The sequence below is a fragment of the Drosophila suzukii genome, chromosome X (genome assembly GCF_043229965.1).
Source record: "Drosophila suzukii chromosome X, CBGP_Dsuzu_IsoJpt1.0, whole genome shotgun sequence".
Classification (NCBI taxonomy): domain Eukaryota; kingdom Metazoa; phylum Arthropoda; class Insecta; order Diptera; family Drosophilidae; genus Drosophila; species Drosophila suzukii.
In genome coordinates, this window is record NC_092084.1 from 28,645,847 (window position 1) to 28,661,919 (window position 16,073).

Below are 16,073 nucleotides of genomic sequence, written 5' to 3' on the forward strand. Positions count from 1 at the left end.
AAATATTCAAGCACAGATAAACAACAGGAGATATCATGGCCAATCCTTTTTTGATGGACGACGATCTGGATAGCGGCGATATGGCCGCCAATCCATTTCTCATGCAGTCTGAGCCGGAACCTAGCACAGATAATCCATTTGGAGCAGGTATGTGCCAACTTTGTTCAAAGACTTTCGATTTTATTTTTCCCAGTGCCTGGAATCTAGCAATATGTTTCAAAAATATTTAAGGTATTTAATTGCGCGGCAAAAGTATAAACTTTGTAAGTTTGCCAGACCAAAACTGAGGAAGCCCTTACTTAAAAAATCGTTTGACAAATTAACGTAAACAAAGACCAACTTTTTATTTTTGGTATTGCTTAATTTAATTTAAAGAATAAAGGAATACATAGAAGCCGTTGTGTAAAACAAAATTAATAAATGGCAAATATGATATTTTTTCAAAAAAAACACACACCAGTATTTTTCTTTTGTAATTGCAGAGGGTCAAACTGGGTTTTAGGCGTATTGTTTCTTTGGCAATATGGCTTAGAATTGTCCCTAGTAATGTTTACCCCCTACGATGTATCGCTTTTATTGCGCCCATACAAATCGACACAGTCTAACATATATAGGTACATAAATGTAGGGCCAATTTTTTTTTAATGAGAGGCCCGCGATATCTTCATAAAGATGGCTATTAAAGTTAATTACTTGTTTTGATTCTTCTTATTTTTTCACCGAAAAATTGGTCAAACCGAGAATTCTTCGGCTTGTCAATTGGCCAATAGTCAAGAATGTAACATCTTCAATGACTTACCTAAAACTTCAACTAAAAATCCATAAACCAGAAAATGCCACCGCGATATTTTTGTCAAGTAAATGATATTTATCATTGAACAATATAATTGACCTTTCAGTGGTACCGCTACCCTTCGCTAAGTGAAGTAGCACTGTCATCGGTAGTGTGTGCCACGCCAATACAAATGCCCAGGAATTATATTTAAATTTAAATTTTAAGCTAAGTACCGATTCTTCTTGTTTTAAATCCATTTCAGTTAAAAAACCAAATAAAAAAAAGGGTTATTTCAGTTTTAAAAAACGTTTTTAGCTTTTGCATTGACTTGAAAAATAATCGGAGGCAGAGAAAAATCATTATTCCTTAAAATTTTTAAATTGAAACATATTGCTAGATTTTAGGCACTGACTGTACATTTCGGAACTTTGTAAAAAGCGGAGTGAAAGAAATGAATATGACATTAATTGTGAAAAAATGTAGAGCATACAAAACCATTATGTTTTGAAATCGCCCTTTTTTTGAATTTTACCGTTTGATGTGATTCTATCCATGTAAAAGGGTAACATTTTCATTAAAAACGTCAATAAAAAACGCTTAAGTCGATTGCCTGGACTATTAGATACCCGTTACTCAGCTAACAAATAAAGCCACCTATCGTTCATTCCTATAGGTTGTTTACGAGATTTCACTTACGTGCCACATACCGTAAAATTTAGTTTATCCTTTTACACTGCGTAACGGGTACTTAACGGGTATAAATATTAAAAAAAACATCAATAAAAACAAGATAAAACGCACTGTCGATGACCTCGACTATCAGATATCCGTTAATCAGCTAACAAATAAAGCCACATATCGTTCATTCCTATTGGTTGTTTACGAGATTTTACTTACGTGCCACATAACGTGAAACCTAGGTGGCGCTAGGACAATTTCGTAAGCAGCCGATTTTCTGTATGAATATATCTCCATCCCTCTCGCACTCTATTAATTTGGTAATTATTAATGTTTGTTCGGTTTTAACATTTTAATGAATAATTCTCATTTAACAAAATATTAAAATATGTGGGTGCTAGACGGGTTTTAGCGTTATGGGTGATTGTGGACTGAAACAAACTTGCGGTGCGCAGGAAGCCCAAGAATTTACATGTCAAGTCCCAACATTTTGGCTCTTATAACTTCCGAGATCTCACACGGACAGACGGACAAGAATATATATACTTTGTAGGGTCGGAAACGCTTTCTTCTACCTGTTACATACTTTCCGACGAATCTAGTATACCCTTTTACTCCACGAGTAACGGGTATAATACAAATTTCAATGTTATACTGGTTTTCTTTTCCAGAAAATGCATTTGTGATTTTGAACGTATAGGATATTCCCTTTTGCTTTACGAGTAACGGCTAGAATAAGATCATTAGATGAAATATGTATATTTAACAACTTCTAACTTTTGTACTTACATCAACATTTAACTCTTTATTTAGCTACTGGTGCTTCTAATCCCTTTGCCTTTGGTGGCGATGATCTCGAAACGGGGGCGGAACCGGAGGTGGAAGCAGCCCATGATAGTGATCTCGATCCTGCGATGAGTTTCTTTGGGACCACGATCGAGGCGGAAGACGATGCGTTGAGTTTGAAATCAGGTGCCGAGGAGGAAGACGAGGGCGTCAAAAAATCAGCCCAATCGCAGTCACAGGTGCACCCGCCTCCTCCACGCCCCCAGGCTCCTCCGCAGAGCACACAAGATCTAATTAGCACGGTGTCCAATCAGTTGGAGGAGACCAGTTCGGAGCTACTAGGTCGCATACCCGCCACCCGATCTCCCAGTCCGGTTTCGATGCGGGATCTTCACTCGCCGAGTCCCACTCCGGACTCTGGACTCGCTGATCTTCTGGATGTATCGGTGGATAGTGGATCGAGTGCCCATACTCAAGGGATGGATGTGGATTTGATTGGGGTAGTTGCAGGTGGTGTGCCCTTGGATAATCCCTTCGCAGTGCCGACGGCTGTGCCTAATATACAGGCGGCAGCACCACTGCCAGCCACGCCAGTAAAGCAGCCTCCACGCCCACCACCGCCACGCCCCGCTCCGCCACGTCCCGCACCCCCTGGACAGATGGCGCCCCAAAGACCTCCGCCACCGGTTGCTGCAGCTGCTTCACAGCCAGCCGCCGCAGAAGCGGATGACCTTCTGGACATGTTTGGCACTACGTCGAGCAAGCCGGTCAAGCCGCCACCACCCAAGTCCAAGGAAGACATACTGAGTCTTTTCGAGCAACCACAAGCACCGCCAGCACCCAAACCGGATTTACTTCATGACGATCTACCCGAGACGAAGGTGGAGGATGTGCCGCTGGAACAGGTGGAGCCCGACGAGGACCAGAAGGATGGGACCACCTCACGGGATGAGCCGGTATTCACCTCCCTGCTAATACGACCAGATGAGAGTACACATGACATAACATCCCAACCGCAGGCGGCTACGGGCTTGGAACGGCATGCGAATCATATGGCGGCGCCACCGGAAACGGCCAGCAGACAGAGGGCACCCACGCCGGATATTGAGATCACAACGGTGGAGGATCTTCCGCGTTCCGATGATGAGGATGAAGCGGATGTTAAGCAGGTACCGGAGGCGGATGCAGAACCAAAAATTGAGCCGGAAGCGGAGCCCGAGATCATTTCTGATTACAGCCCGCCAACGGAATCACTTATTACTACCCAGGCCGCCCTCGCCGATGATGAGCCACTGGCTAGTGAACCTGAGCCAGAGCAAATGGACACCGGTCTGGACTTTCCGCTGGCCACCAGTGGGCTGGCCAGTGGTCAGTTGTCCGCTAACCCCTTTGCCAGTCCTGACGAAGAGGAAGAGCCGAGCTTCGCGCCCGTTCCCGTGGCGGTGGCCAATATTTTTGCCGTGGATGACCTGGAGCCGGAAGTGGAGCCTCCCCAGACGGAAGTGTCTTCCAGCTATACTGCAAATATATTTGCGGCCGAACCGGACGAATTCGACGCCTTCTCGGCCAAGTTCGACTCGGTGAAGAAGGACAACATCAGCATACTGGATGGTTTTGGAGGATCCGGAGCCATAACGCCCACGGGCGGAGATGGTAAGTTTTATTAAACAAAATCGGCATATAATTTATAAGCGAATTTGAATAGATCGACATACTGATTGAAGCATATAGATTGTTTTGGTCAATCAATGTAGGAAAGAAACAATCTTTGTCGTTGAGTTCAAATTATAAACAGTTTATTTTCAAATGTTTCAATTAAGTGACTCTACCCTTGATTTTACTTTAATGATCTTATTTAAGGACTAATTACACTAAAAATGGCCTTAGGTCCATATGGACTGCTATATGTACTTAGCATTAGATTCTTATTATTGTCCAGCCCTATAGGGCGTATACTCACCGATTGCATCTGCCAACCTAAGGGGAAGCCTTTTCCAAAATCTTAACTTATAATATTTTCGCGTAGGTCTAGGTCGACTCCACTGTAATCTGTAATTAAGAAGTGCTAACAGTGCACCTGTAGTTAGCGCTTTTACAAATAAAGCATACACCAAAAAAAACGAGAATGCAAAAGTCGATGGCCTCAACTATCAGATAAGCGTTCCTCAGCTAAGGGGAGTGCGATGGTATACAAGCAAGAGAAACAATTTTTGTTGCTTTTTTTCGTTGAACATTTCTTACTTAATTAAGCATAGTACTCAATCAAAAAGGAGACGCAAATTTTTAGACCGAAATATCTATTATTTTGAGCATGTGGAACGTAAAGAAGATTAATTTTTTTTGTTTGTCGGAGTAGGCTTTTCACTATTATAAATAATTTACAATGATATTCATCGCCGAATTGCTATTTTAAGGCTATAGTCTTCGATGTGGTACAGGAGGAGACAATTAGATCTCAGCGCCGTAAGCATTGGGTGAATCCGTATTTGCGTCAAAGAGCAGACGGCGGAAGGTTTGCCAGAGATGTAATCATCTTAAATTGTTTGTTTTCGTCGACCAATTGATTCCCGTCATATTTAATAGTTAAAAAATATGATACAGAATCCCAATGTCTTCATGAAAAATATCCATATGAGTTTAAATATTTTTAACAAACTCTATGGACTTCTGAAAATTTGTTTGCTGTTAAAGCGGGATGCGGTACGACGCAATACCACCAAAAGCTAAATTGACCATCGTTCTTGACTTAAGTCTCTGATAACTTTGTTTAAAAAAGGTATAACCATTTATTTCTGTATTAGACTTCTTGCATCTGGAGATATTCAGCGACATGTTGGATCGGTTTATCGGGTGAGCCAACAGCATCTAGGTGTAATTATAGATAATGTGCGATCTGCTTATGTCCGACGCTAAAGAACGAGGTTCCAAGATGGTGTAAGGACAATATGCAAAGCTACTCGGATAAATACTTGCAACAAAGGAATTATCCGAATTGTCTTGCAGCCATTGATGAAAAACACGTCGCAATTAAAGCACCACAAAACTATGGTAGGGCTTTTTACAACTACAATTATTTCCTACTACTATAAATTTCCTTTTTTGGAAAATGGGTGCACATGGTAGTGAAGGGGATATACATGTGTTCTCCCATTCGGATTTTGGCAAGGCTGTATTAGCAGATTGCCTGAAATTCCCTGAAGTTAAACCCATAAATAGGATACCTATACCATATTTCCTAGTTGGGAACGATGCGTTTCCATTGTGCAAATGCATAATGAAGCCTTATAAAGGTCGGAGCTTGCCAGAAGAGCCGAAATTTAACTATATATTAAGCAGAGCTCGAAGGGTTAGGGGAGTATAGGGTAAGGTGACGAACTCGTAAAATCTTACATATATGTGACGTCACGTCAATAGTTCCATATAATTGCAGTGGATTTCTCTTATCTCGAGGACAATGCATTTAAATTTGTATTTGTTTCGGTATTTGTTGACATTAAAATAAACAAATAACGGTCTCTTTTCTACAGACGATAATTAAAAAATCATTTTTTTTTTTTTTTTGTGAAATAGAAATTGAAAAATTTAATTTGTACAATTTAAACCCAGAACTGAAGTACAGTAGACATTTTTTTGAGTGTACAGTTAATTGTGTATTTTATTGTTGTATACTTTTAATTTTTATTGAAGAAAAAATTAATAAGATGTACATCTGCATTGGTGTGCATTTATCAGCTTGTAACCTTACCCTACAAATTGGAAAACTAAAAAAAAATTGGTTTACGCCAAGAGCTGTAGTATTTAACTCTGGTAGAATTTTTCCATCGAACTTTTACAAGAATATGCTCAATATATGTCAACAACTTTCTGCTTTCAAACTTTTAAAAAATATAAATTTTTGGAAAAGGAACATTTAAAAAATGAATTGTTCATCACTATACTCTACACATACCTATTGAAAATGCATTCGGAATACTCAATGCCAAGTGGATGGCAGTACAACTAACACTTCTTTTTCATCCGGAAAAAACCCGAAAAATTATTACGGCATGTTGCATGCTTCAAAATTATATGCTTCGCGACGATTCAAAGGAGTATTCTAATATAATAGATGCGGAGAAAGAGGGCGAGCCAGTGCCAGTAAATCGAGTTAAAGACCGTAGAGGACGTCAACGCTACTACCCAAAATATATAAGAAACACCATACAAGACTTTGTAAACCCCGAGTCAGCAAAACTTCATTGGATAAGTTGTTATACATACGTGCTAAAAACTTGCAAGTGTAATAAAAAACAAGGAAGAACGCTATAGTCAAGAACATCGACTATCAGATACCCGTTACTCACCTATAGGACCAAAGGGAAAAGGAGATAAGCAAGCGCACAGCGAGATTAAAATGCGCCACCTACCCGCGATCACAATATATGGTTATGTGGGCGGTAGACGGATTAGAGCGTTATGGGCGTTAGAGTGGCGTGGTAAATTTTTTTTTGGATCCATCGATAGGTATTGACGAGACCAATACATTTCAGCTAAAATTTTTTTTTACCCAAGCGGTTAGCTACGGAATCCCACGCATTCTTGGCAGCATTTATATCTAAATGTTTCTTGTGCGTGAGATCCCAAAGTACTGTGTACTGACGAACTTGGCTGATAGCGCATATCTTTTCTTCGCGCGAAATGGACTCCAGACGCCTTTTTCTTTACGGACCGGTTTTGTCATTCATTTCTCTGAGTCATCTTCGATTCAGAATTTCGCAGTCAGAATAAGTTAATTTATTTATTTCATCTATCAAGAACGTTTGTTCCACATGTTCCCCGTATTTGAACAAAGTGGAAAAACACGATCTTTCTTGAAAAGTGCTGGCCGATGAAAATAGTAATCAATATACAGTAGCAATAGTAAATCTTTTCATATAATTTTGAAAAAAAAACAATATTCACACGTTCCTCAATTATTGACAAAAGGAAAATTTTCAGAGTTTTTAGAGACGAAACTAACAATCTTCGAAACCGTATAAGAAATCTTCGCCTTAAAATGTTTCAGCTGTAATTTTTGTACGTAATTTTTTGTTTCGTACCCTTTTCGATTGAGGTAAGTACTAGGCTGTAAGCTAAAATTATTTTGAGTCATTTTTACAGTCGTAGAGTAACATACTTTTCACCTATTACAATATACCTTTTCACTCTACGACTAACGGGAATAAAAAATGTGAACGACTATAAGACACCCGTTCCTCAGCTAAGTGAGTGTGTGGGAGTGTGAGGGTATAAAAATAATAGAAACGATTTTTTGCAGGGACCGTAATCATTATTAGTTTTATTTTAAAACTAAAAGAATAATCATTATTATTGATTTAATAAATAAAACTCAGAAATAATTATTATTCTTGAGATTTATAATAAAAATCAAAAATAATCATTATTCCTGAGCAAAAAAAATAAAAATTATTTTTAAGGAATAATGATTATTTTTTAATTTTTATTATAAAACTTAATAATAATCTTTATTTTTAAGGAATATTACAAAAATCACAAATTTTAAAATTATGATGAAATGGATAGGCAATCCAAAAAGAATCACTAAGATATTTTCCTTTTCCGCGTGTGTCGATCCTTAGTGGGCGATTTTTTTTATTCAAAAAACAGATCAATTATCATTATTTAGAGTCCCTGATGTTTTTGGTTTCTTTTTCATTAAATATTTTTTACTAAGTTAAACAAAAATTATTTGGAGTCATATTTATACCCGTTACTTGTAGAGTATCATACTCATACTTTTCACCGAATACAATATAACCTTTTACTTGTAGAATTATGTCTGTGCCCAAGACAAATACTCCCATGGCCATTTTATACAATTTTTAGTTTTTATTGCCCCAAAATCCAGTTTACCTTAATTGTTATTGCCTATGAAACCTCTCGAAAGGTTTATAAAGTTTTTATTCAACACTATTATTTTAAAATATCGGATTATACATTTTTTTATTTAAAAATTGTAGCATCATTCTGTTTATAACCAGAAATATAATTTTAAGTCATCTCATTCCAAACATTTGAACTATGGTAAAATTTAACGTATTAAAAAAATATATTTCCGTACCGAAATACTAATCTTTAATAATAATGATAATGATCAAATGCAGAACAATCTGATGTATATTTATGAAAAGGCACAAAACAGCATTGAGTACATATATTATAGGAATATTACTTAAAAGTAAGACCACGATTCCAAAAAGTGTTTGAACAAAAAGTAATAAGACAAATTGGTAATTTTTTATGTACGTATTCCATTTTCCAGCTTGGGGGGACAGTGCGTTTGGCTCTGCTACAATCTCGGCGAATGCCTTTGGAGACACCAATTCAGCAGACGATGGATTCGGCAATGAGGACGATGATTTCTATGCTATGCAGGCGCCCGCTCGAGCGGATTCCGTGGAATCGGTGGATAAGGAGTTTAGCGTGGTCATCCGACCGAAGGCGGAGGGAACTGGAGTAGTGGCTCCCCAACTGGCGCCACCACCACCGCCGGTGCGTGTTGCCAATCAGGCACATACCACATCACCGCCCGGCTCAACTGTAAATCCCTTTGAAGATGTCAGTGGCTTTCCGGCTCCTGGCCCACTACCTGTCGATGGAACCGCCATGAAACGCACGGACTCGCAAGACACGCCACAGACACCACTCTATGACGAGGATGTATCGCAGCCACTAGAGGAGTTTCCGCGACTCCATTATGTGGGACCCGGCTGGGAGATGCAACTGCGTCAGCCTAACAAGAAGAAAATTACCGGACAACGCTTCTGGAAAAAGATCTTCGTCCGCCTTGTGGTGCAGAACGACGTTCCGGTGGTTCAGTTGCTCAACCAGGCAGGCGACAAACAGCCCTTCCAGGAACTGCCATTGCAACCCTCGTATTCCGTGTCTGAGATTGGGGCCCAGCAGTACGACCAGTTCGGCAAGATATTCACGATGAAGCTTCAGTACATTTTCTACAAGGAGCGACCCGGCGTTAGGCCCGGCCAGGTGACCAAGGCGGAGAGGATCACAAACAAGCTGACGAAGTTCGCACAATACGCCATCGCTGGCGACTACGAGGGCGTCAAGGAGTTTGGAAGCGATCTAAAAAAACTGGGCCTGCCCGTGGAGCATGCGCCGCAGTCTTCTCAGCTCTTCAAAATCGGTTCGATGAACTACGAGGACATGAAGCAGTTCTCCATTTGTATCGAGGAAGCGCTGTTTAAACTGCCTGCCCTGCGGGAACGAGCGTTAACCTATAAAATGGAAGAGGTCCAGGTGACCGCCGTGGATGAGATCACTGTGGAGCAGGATTTCGAGGGCAAGATCCTCAAGCAGATTGCCCGGGTGCGACTCTTCTTCCTCGCCTTCCTCACCGGCATGCCAACCATAGAGTTAGGCGTGAACGACATGTGGCGGCAGGGGAAGGAGGTCGTCGGCCGGCACGACATCATCCCGGTGGCCACCGAGGAGTGGATCCGACTGGAGGCCGTTGAGTTTCACAGTGTGGTCAATCAGCAGGAGTACGAGAGAACGCGCACCATCAAGTGAGTAGAAATCAGAGTGGGGTTGAGATGGCATACGTTGGAAGCAAGGGTCATTGCCATCTTTTATGTAAAGCAAAGCCTATGTAGCAACTACTACACAAATGAAGATGTTACAATGAACCAAAATCTACAAATAAAGAAATAGACAAGTGAGCCAGCATAAAATGTTACTCTTCGAGTAAAGGGTATAAAATCAAACGCTATTCAGGGTCTGCGCTTTGAGATATAAATCATACGCATTGTTGCCTTTAATCAAATATATTATTTTCATATAAGGGTCTTTCCAAATATTACGTAATCATAGTTTTTCCGATTCCTGACCCCCTACCCCATGTAATCAATTTAGGAAAAAAATTGATTTGTTTTATAAGCGTAATCATTTGGCTGACACCCCCTTCCCATCACCTATGCGATTTGTCCATTTATTTTTTTCGTCCATTTATTCATTCAAATCATATCATCATCATATTGGAAATTGATCTTTAAAAAAAAATTGAAACTGGAATATCTTATAAGTAAGATAAATAACGCGAGAACAAAATGTAAAAAATTTAGTTTTTGAATTTTTTGTTTGTTTTTTTATTAAACCCAAATTCTATCCAGATTTCAACCGCCCGATGCCAACTATATTGAACTGCTGCGCTTCCGTGTGCGTCCGCCCAAGAATCGTGAACTTCCGCTGCAGCTAAAGGCCACCTGGTGTGTCACAGGCAACAAAGTGGAACTACGAGCTGATATCCTGGTGCCGGGATTCACCTCCCGCAAGCTGGGACAAATCCCCTGTGAGGATGTCTCGGTGCGCTTCCCAATTCCCGAATGCTGGATATACCTGTTCCGCGTGGAAAAGCACTTTCGGTGGGTATTTTTGGCAATGGTCAACAAGTTTTTTTTTTATTTAATGGCTTACATTTCTCTCGGAAACACTGAAACAGATACGGTTCAGTCAAGTCGGCACATCGGCGAACTGGCAAAATCAAGGGAATCGAGCGGATACTGGGTGCCGTGGACACGTTGCAGGAGTCGTTGATAGAGGTGACCTCGGGGCAGGCCAAGTACGAGCACCATCATCGGGCTATTGTGTGGCGTTGTCCCCGTTTGCCCAAGGAGGGTCAGGGTGAGTTAAAACTTAAGTTCCTGTTATTATATGTTCCGTATATATGTACATATGAACCTTTATAGCCTTGCAGAGGGTTGTCAGAAGTTTTCAACGCAGGGATGGAGACATTCTCTGTCCTCTGCGATGCTTTTTATGGCAAACATATATGTAGAATATAGTTGTGCGATCCGATCCATTCCGACTTATATACTACTTGCAAAAAAAAACGAAACTTTTCGGAAAATATTTATGCTGATAGCTTTACATCTGAGAGAATAGCTTGCAAAGAACAGACAGACGGACATAGCAAGATCGACTAGACTGTTGATGCTGATCACAAAAATATATACTTAATGGGGTCGGAAATGTCTCCTTCACTGCGTTGCAAACGTCTGACTGAAATTATAATACCTTCTCCAAGGGAGTACGAATCGGACGACTATATCATATGTGTCATAGAAACTTTCGGTACATTATATACTAGTCTGCCGAATATACACAGCTTATAATATAAACTTTATAATGTTTTTGTAATGTGTAAGTATACCAATTCAAGGCTCAAACGTGATTATCAAGATGTGTTTTTTGGCAATATTTCTTAGCATTGTCCATAGGTAAATTTCCCTCCTACGATTAATAATTTTTTTTGTGCCCATACAAATCGACCCGCCCTAATATATAGGTATGATTTTAGTTGGCTTTGGCCAGTTTTGATATTAGATGAAAGGGTATATAAACTTTGGCTTGCCGAGGTTATATTTTTTCCTTGCAATAGTTATTTATTGCGATTGCAAATTACCTATAACCTATTTTTGTAATAGTTAAGATCAGCGAGTCAATGAAAATTAGTAATGTATTACATGATTACATGATTCCATTAATTCATCTTTAATCGTTCTCCCGTCAGGCGCTTATACCACGCATCAGCTGGTCTGCCGTATGGCTCTTACTTCGTATGACCAGATCCCAAGCGAATTGGCGCCGTACGCATTCGTGGAGTTTACCATGCCCGCCACGCAGGTCTCGCATACCACCGTGCGCTCCGTGAGTGTCCAGGATTCGGATGCCGATGAGCCGCCGGAGAAGTACGTTCGCTATTTGGCACGGCACGAGTACAAGTGAGTAACGATTATTTCTGTACATGGCGTTGTGGAAACTTTTTGGGAAGGAGATGCATTTTGGCTTATTTTTAATAAGAAAGTCCAATTCGAAGAAAAATATCAGTAAAGATTGAGAACCCCGTAGGCAAAAAATGATGCCTTTTACCGTCTACCACTATCCCTCTATCTGAGCGAATGGCCAGCCAGGTTGTGTCCTTCTTGGCAAGAACGCTCAAGGGAGAAGGAGATATTTAAGCAGCAAATTCGACGTTTAGACGGCTAAATCGACTAGATCAATGGGAGCATTTGATCCTGATCAAGAATATATATACTTTATAGGGTCGGAAACGCTTCCTTCTACCTATTATTTAATTTCTGGATCCCTAAAAAATTTTGAAATGTTTTGTTTTGGGATAATATAACAAAGGACTTTTCCAACAATGGCCAAAATACGAAAATAATACAGGGCTGCCCAATTTCTAAATTTGAAAAATATAAATTTAAATTTCAAAATATCGCACAGAGAAGCTGTGGCTTCAACATGAGTTTTATTTTTAGCAAAAAAAATACAAATCAACAATAATCATTATATTTGATTTTTATTTTTTTCGTTCAGGAATAATAATTTTTTTGATTTTTATTATAAAACTCAAAAATTATTATTCATTTTGAGGAATATTCTAAAAATCACAAATTTAAAAATCATGATAAAGTGGATAGACTTCCCAAAGAGAATTACTATGGTATTTACCTTTTCTGCGTATGTCGAACCTAAGTGGGTGATTTTTTGATCCCGTCCGTTAGGAACCGTGGCTGTGACATGATCTGTAGTACCGCCACCGTCCGCCAGGTTTCGAAACGCTGGCATGTGTGGGGTGTGCCGCGTTAATGGAAATGCATTTGAAATTAATAAAATTTGAAATTTGAAACAGAGTCTGATAGTCGAAGCACTCGACTATAGAGTTTTTCTTTTTTTTTTAATTTGCTTAACCGAATTTGTCAGGGCAAGCAATTCTATTATGAAGAATAATAAAAGGAAACGTAAACAGGCTTGAAATATGAAAAATTCCTTTTCAAAAATTCCTACTGTGCAAAGAGGTCTTTGATGGCAAAAAACTGTGTAATTTGAATGTAAATTTTCTTTCTAGGGTTGGCATCGAGACCACGCACGGCGAGTCCACGAACGCGTACCTGGCGGCAACGCGTCCCATTCGCGAGGAGCCACCAAGCACGGCCATTAAGTCCACTGCATCCCCGGTCCCGCCCAGCGATTCGGACACCGATTCCAACTAAGCTGGCATCGCCGAGCTACTGAAACGGAAATCCAAATTCCCAAGTGAATTGAACGGCAGTGCATCCAAGCAGCTTTTTGTAGATATTCCACGTTCATGGTTTTCCCAATCGTTCTTGTTATATACCTATTATACAATACACATAGATATATCTGGTCCCTAATATATATTTTTGTGTGCGTCTGCCCCAATTTTTTCCCTCTAGCTTTTGCAGCGGGTTCATCGCGTTCGGTTTAGATAAAGAGTAGTAGACAATAAGGTTAAGTGCAGCAAGTGAAGTGTTCGAAGATTACGAAGCAGACAAATAGATGAACACTGTGTAAAAAGCCAAATGAATGAAGACCGAGACAAAGCTGATGGATCTGTGGACATGTCAACGGAGGAAAAGATAGCGAAAGCGTCTTGGGTACCCATATCCTACAAACCATATAGCCACAGCCATAACCACATGACCTAACTTAGCCTACCCTAAAACAAAACTAAATTGCTTTACTTGTAGCCACACGATCATGTTAAAGTTAATTGATATCAGACCAGAATCGTACGTAAAACAACTCATACATATGCATAGGGATAATGTTTATAATCTCAAGACACAAACATAGTCATACGAAGCATATATTCAATAACTGATGTTATCTGAAGTAAGCACGAAGCCAGGGAAATGAAAAGCAATTTCACCATACAGCATTCCAAAAACAAAGGCTACAGTGCACATATGGGTAACCACTATTAAAACGAGCTGCCAGCCTCTCACAAGACTAATCAACGCTGGCCTCAGCAGCCAATATCGCATAATGTTAACCAAATGTTGAATTCTGGAACAAAACGCCAGCTTCGAATAGTTTAATAAAAACAGGAGTAAGATGCCAGTTTTAGAGGACGTTATCAACCCTGGAAAGAGCTGCTTTACATAAAGTCAATCAACACTGGTCAGATTACATATGTATGTTGGGCGTCAACCCTTAAACTATCCATAGCCATCAAATACACTTTAAGCCCTATGTATACCATTGATTTAACGATACATTTAGAGATGAATTCAGAACTCCAAGCAAAAGCAAAAACCTAAATGGAAATGCATATTCAAATGTTATTGTTGTGAATCAAATTAAATTATATTCAAACTAAAATAAAAATTAAAGGAAAACAGTATAGGCAGATCATATTTGTTAACGCAAAAAGAAAATTAAAGTGTATGATGACACTAAAAATAAAAATTTAACTTAATAAAGATATTCATAACTATATGCCATACATATTGATTGATTCATTGAGTTTACTAGGAAGGTTGCATAAAACTAGATTTGTTAATTACGTGTTAAAAGAATATATTCTACGAACCCAGCCTAACCACCTCCTAAAATATTTGCCTGTTACGATTTCTTCTCCACTCCATAACTCCAAATCCATATTCCATGTCAGACAACAATCCTACAAATATATAAAACGACTCGCAATGGCATCACAATTTAATATTAATAGAAAATGTGTATATTGTATTATGTATGTTACACTATTAATCTACGTTTAATTTTCTTTATCGTCTAAAAAATTTGTATTGTATGTACAATAAAAACGAAGGAAACCCATGTAAACAAACCGATCGGTTGACAAACACTCTCACATGTTATATTTATAGATTAATTACACTAGCTTACAGCCAAAATGCTCCAAGAAGGATGATGGTAGTTCCTTGTACAGTTGGACCTAGGGGTCACAAAAAATAAGTTTATTTCACATTTCAAAGTTTGACAAGTTGTAGCTCACAATATACTCATATATCGCAAATTAAAATTAAAAACTCGGAGTTACCAAACAAATTTTCTTTAAAAAATCTTTAAAAACCGTACCCTGAAAAAATTTGTTAAACTTCTTTTTTATTATCAAGAGGTCCAACTCTACCAGGAACTACCATCATCCTTTTTGGAGCATTTTCAAAATATTATTTTGTAAACTAGTGTTATACAAGAATCGATGTCCCGAACGCGATGCATGCACTGGGATCGGTCGTTATTATATAAATATACGGCGCAAGCTAATGGTATTAACCGATAAACTAAATAATATATAATAAATTATTATGAACCTGACAAAAAACGCATTATGATGGAATATTATCTAGTCAAATGAGAAAATAAACATTGAGACAACAAATATTAGGCAATGCAAACTGGCTTCTCGCTTTTAACTGGGTATTGGGATGACTTTTATAACTAGGATTTTGAAAAATGCGTTTCCGACCAAATTGAGCAATTTTTTGGTTTGTTTTCTGCCATTTCGATATTAACTTATAAAACTCAAAGAGTTTTAAAAGGCTATATGTTAAAACCCCGTTTTCATTATAATCGTTTCAAGCTGGCATACCATAAACACTTGTAGGTGCGCTATGCCAAGGATGCCCGAAACAGCTGACAAATGCCAATGTACCAATTAATTTTGAATGATTTTCTTCATAACAAATAGAAAAATGACTTGGTCAGAGGATGCCACCCAATTTCTGTTGGATTTGTGGGGGAGGACATGGATGTCCTTCGGGGAGTTCGGGGGAAAACCCACATATACCAAGAAATAACAGATAAGATAGCGAGCTAAGGTCTAAGTGCGTTGGAAGTCAAAAACTAAATAGAAAACCTTACGAAAAACAAGGAAGAACGCTATAGTCGAGTGGAGATATGCAAGCAGCAAAGCGCCACCTACCCGCGATCTCAATATGTGGTTATGTGGGCGGTTGACAGATTTAAGCGTTATGGGCGTTAGAGCGGCCGGTGCAAACTTTTT

At 39.2% G+C, this 16,073-nt stretch overlaps 1 protein-coding gene across 3 annotated transcripts; it reads left to right on the forward strand.

Annotated features, from left to right (window-relative positions):
- Positions 1–4: 4 nt before the first annotated feature.
- stnB (stoned B) lies at positions 5–15,469 on the forward strand. Of its 3 annotated transcripts, none has more exons than XR_005014718.3 (8): positions 5–147; positions 2,267–3,892; positions 8,541–9,804; positions 10,408–10,659; positions 10,737–10,918; positions 11,808–12,018; positions 13,149–13,371; positions 13,498–15,469. XR_005014718.3 is itself a non-coding variant. In XM_017088800.4 (8 exons), exons 1-8 carry the CDS (start codon positions 36–38, stop codon positions 13,291–13,293), a joined length of 3,729 nt encoding a protein of 1,242 aa, XP_016944289.2. In that variant the 5' UTR covers positions 5–35; the 3' UTR covers positions 13,294–15,469. The 3 variants fall into 3 exon arrangements, 2 of the variants coding, with proteins under 2 accessions (XP_016944289.2, XP_016944287.2); XM_017088800.4 differs by having other exon boundaries at positions 2,267–3,195; positions 3,259–3,892; positions 13,149–15,469; XM_017088798.4 differs by having other exon boundaries at positions 13,149–15,469.
- The last annotated feature ends 604 nt before the right edge of the window (positions 15,470–16,073 follow it).

What these genes read in the sequence shown, in the direction of transcription:
- stnB (XM_017088798.4), top strand. Translation starts at nt 36, where the DNA reads ATGGCCAATCCTTTTTTGATGGACGACGATCTGGATAGCGGCGATATG. An exon ending in AACGCCCACGGGCGGAGATG is followed by an intron (nt 3,893 to 8,540) that starts GTAAGTTTTATT and finishes TCCATTTTCCAG; the next exon opens with CTTGGGGGGACAGTGCGTTT. An exon ending in GAGAGAACGCGCACCATCAA is followed by an intron (nt 9,805 to 10,407) that starts GTGAGTAGAAAT and finishes AATTCTATCCAG; the next exon opens with ATTTCAACCGCCCGATGCCA.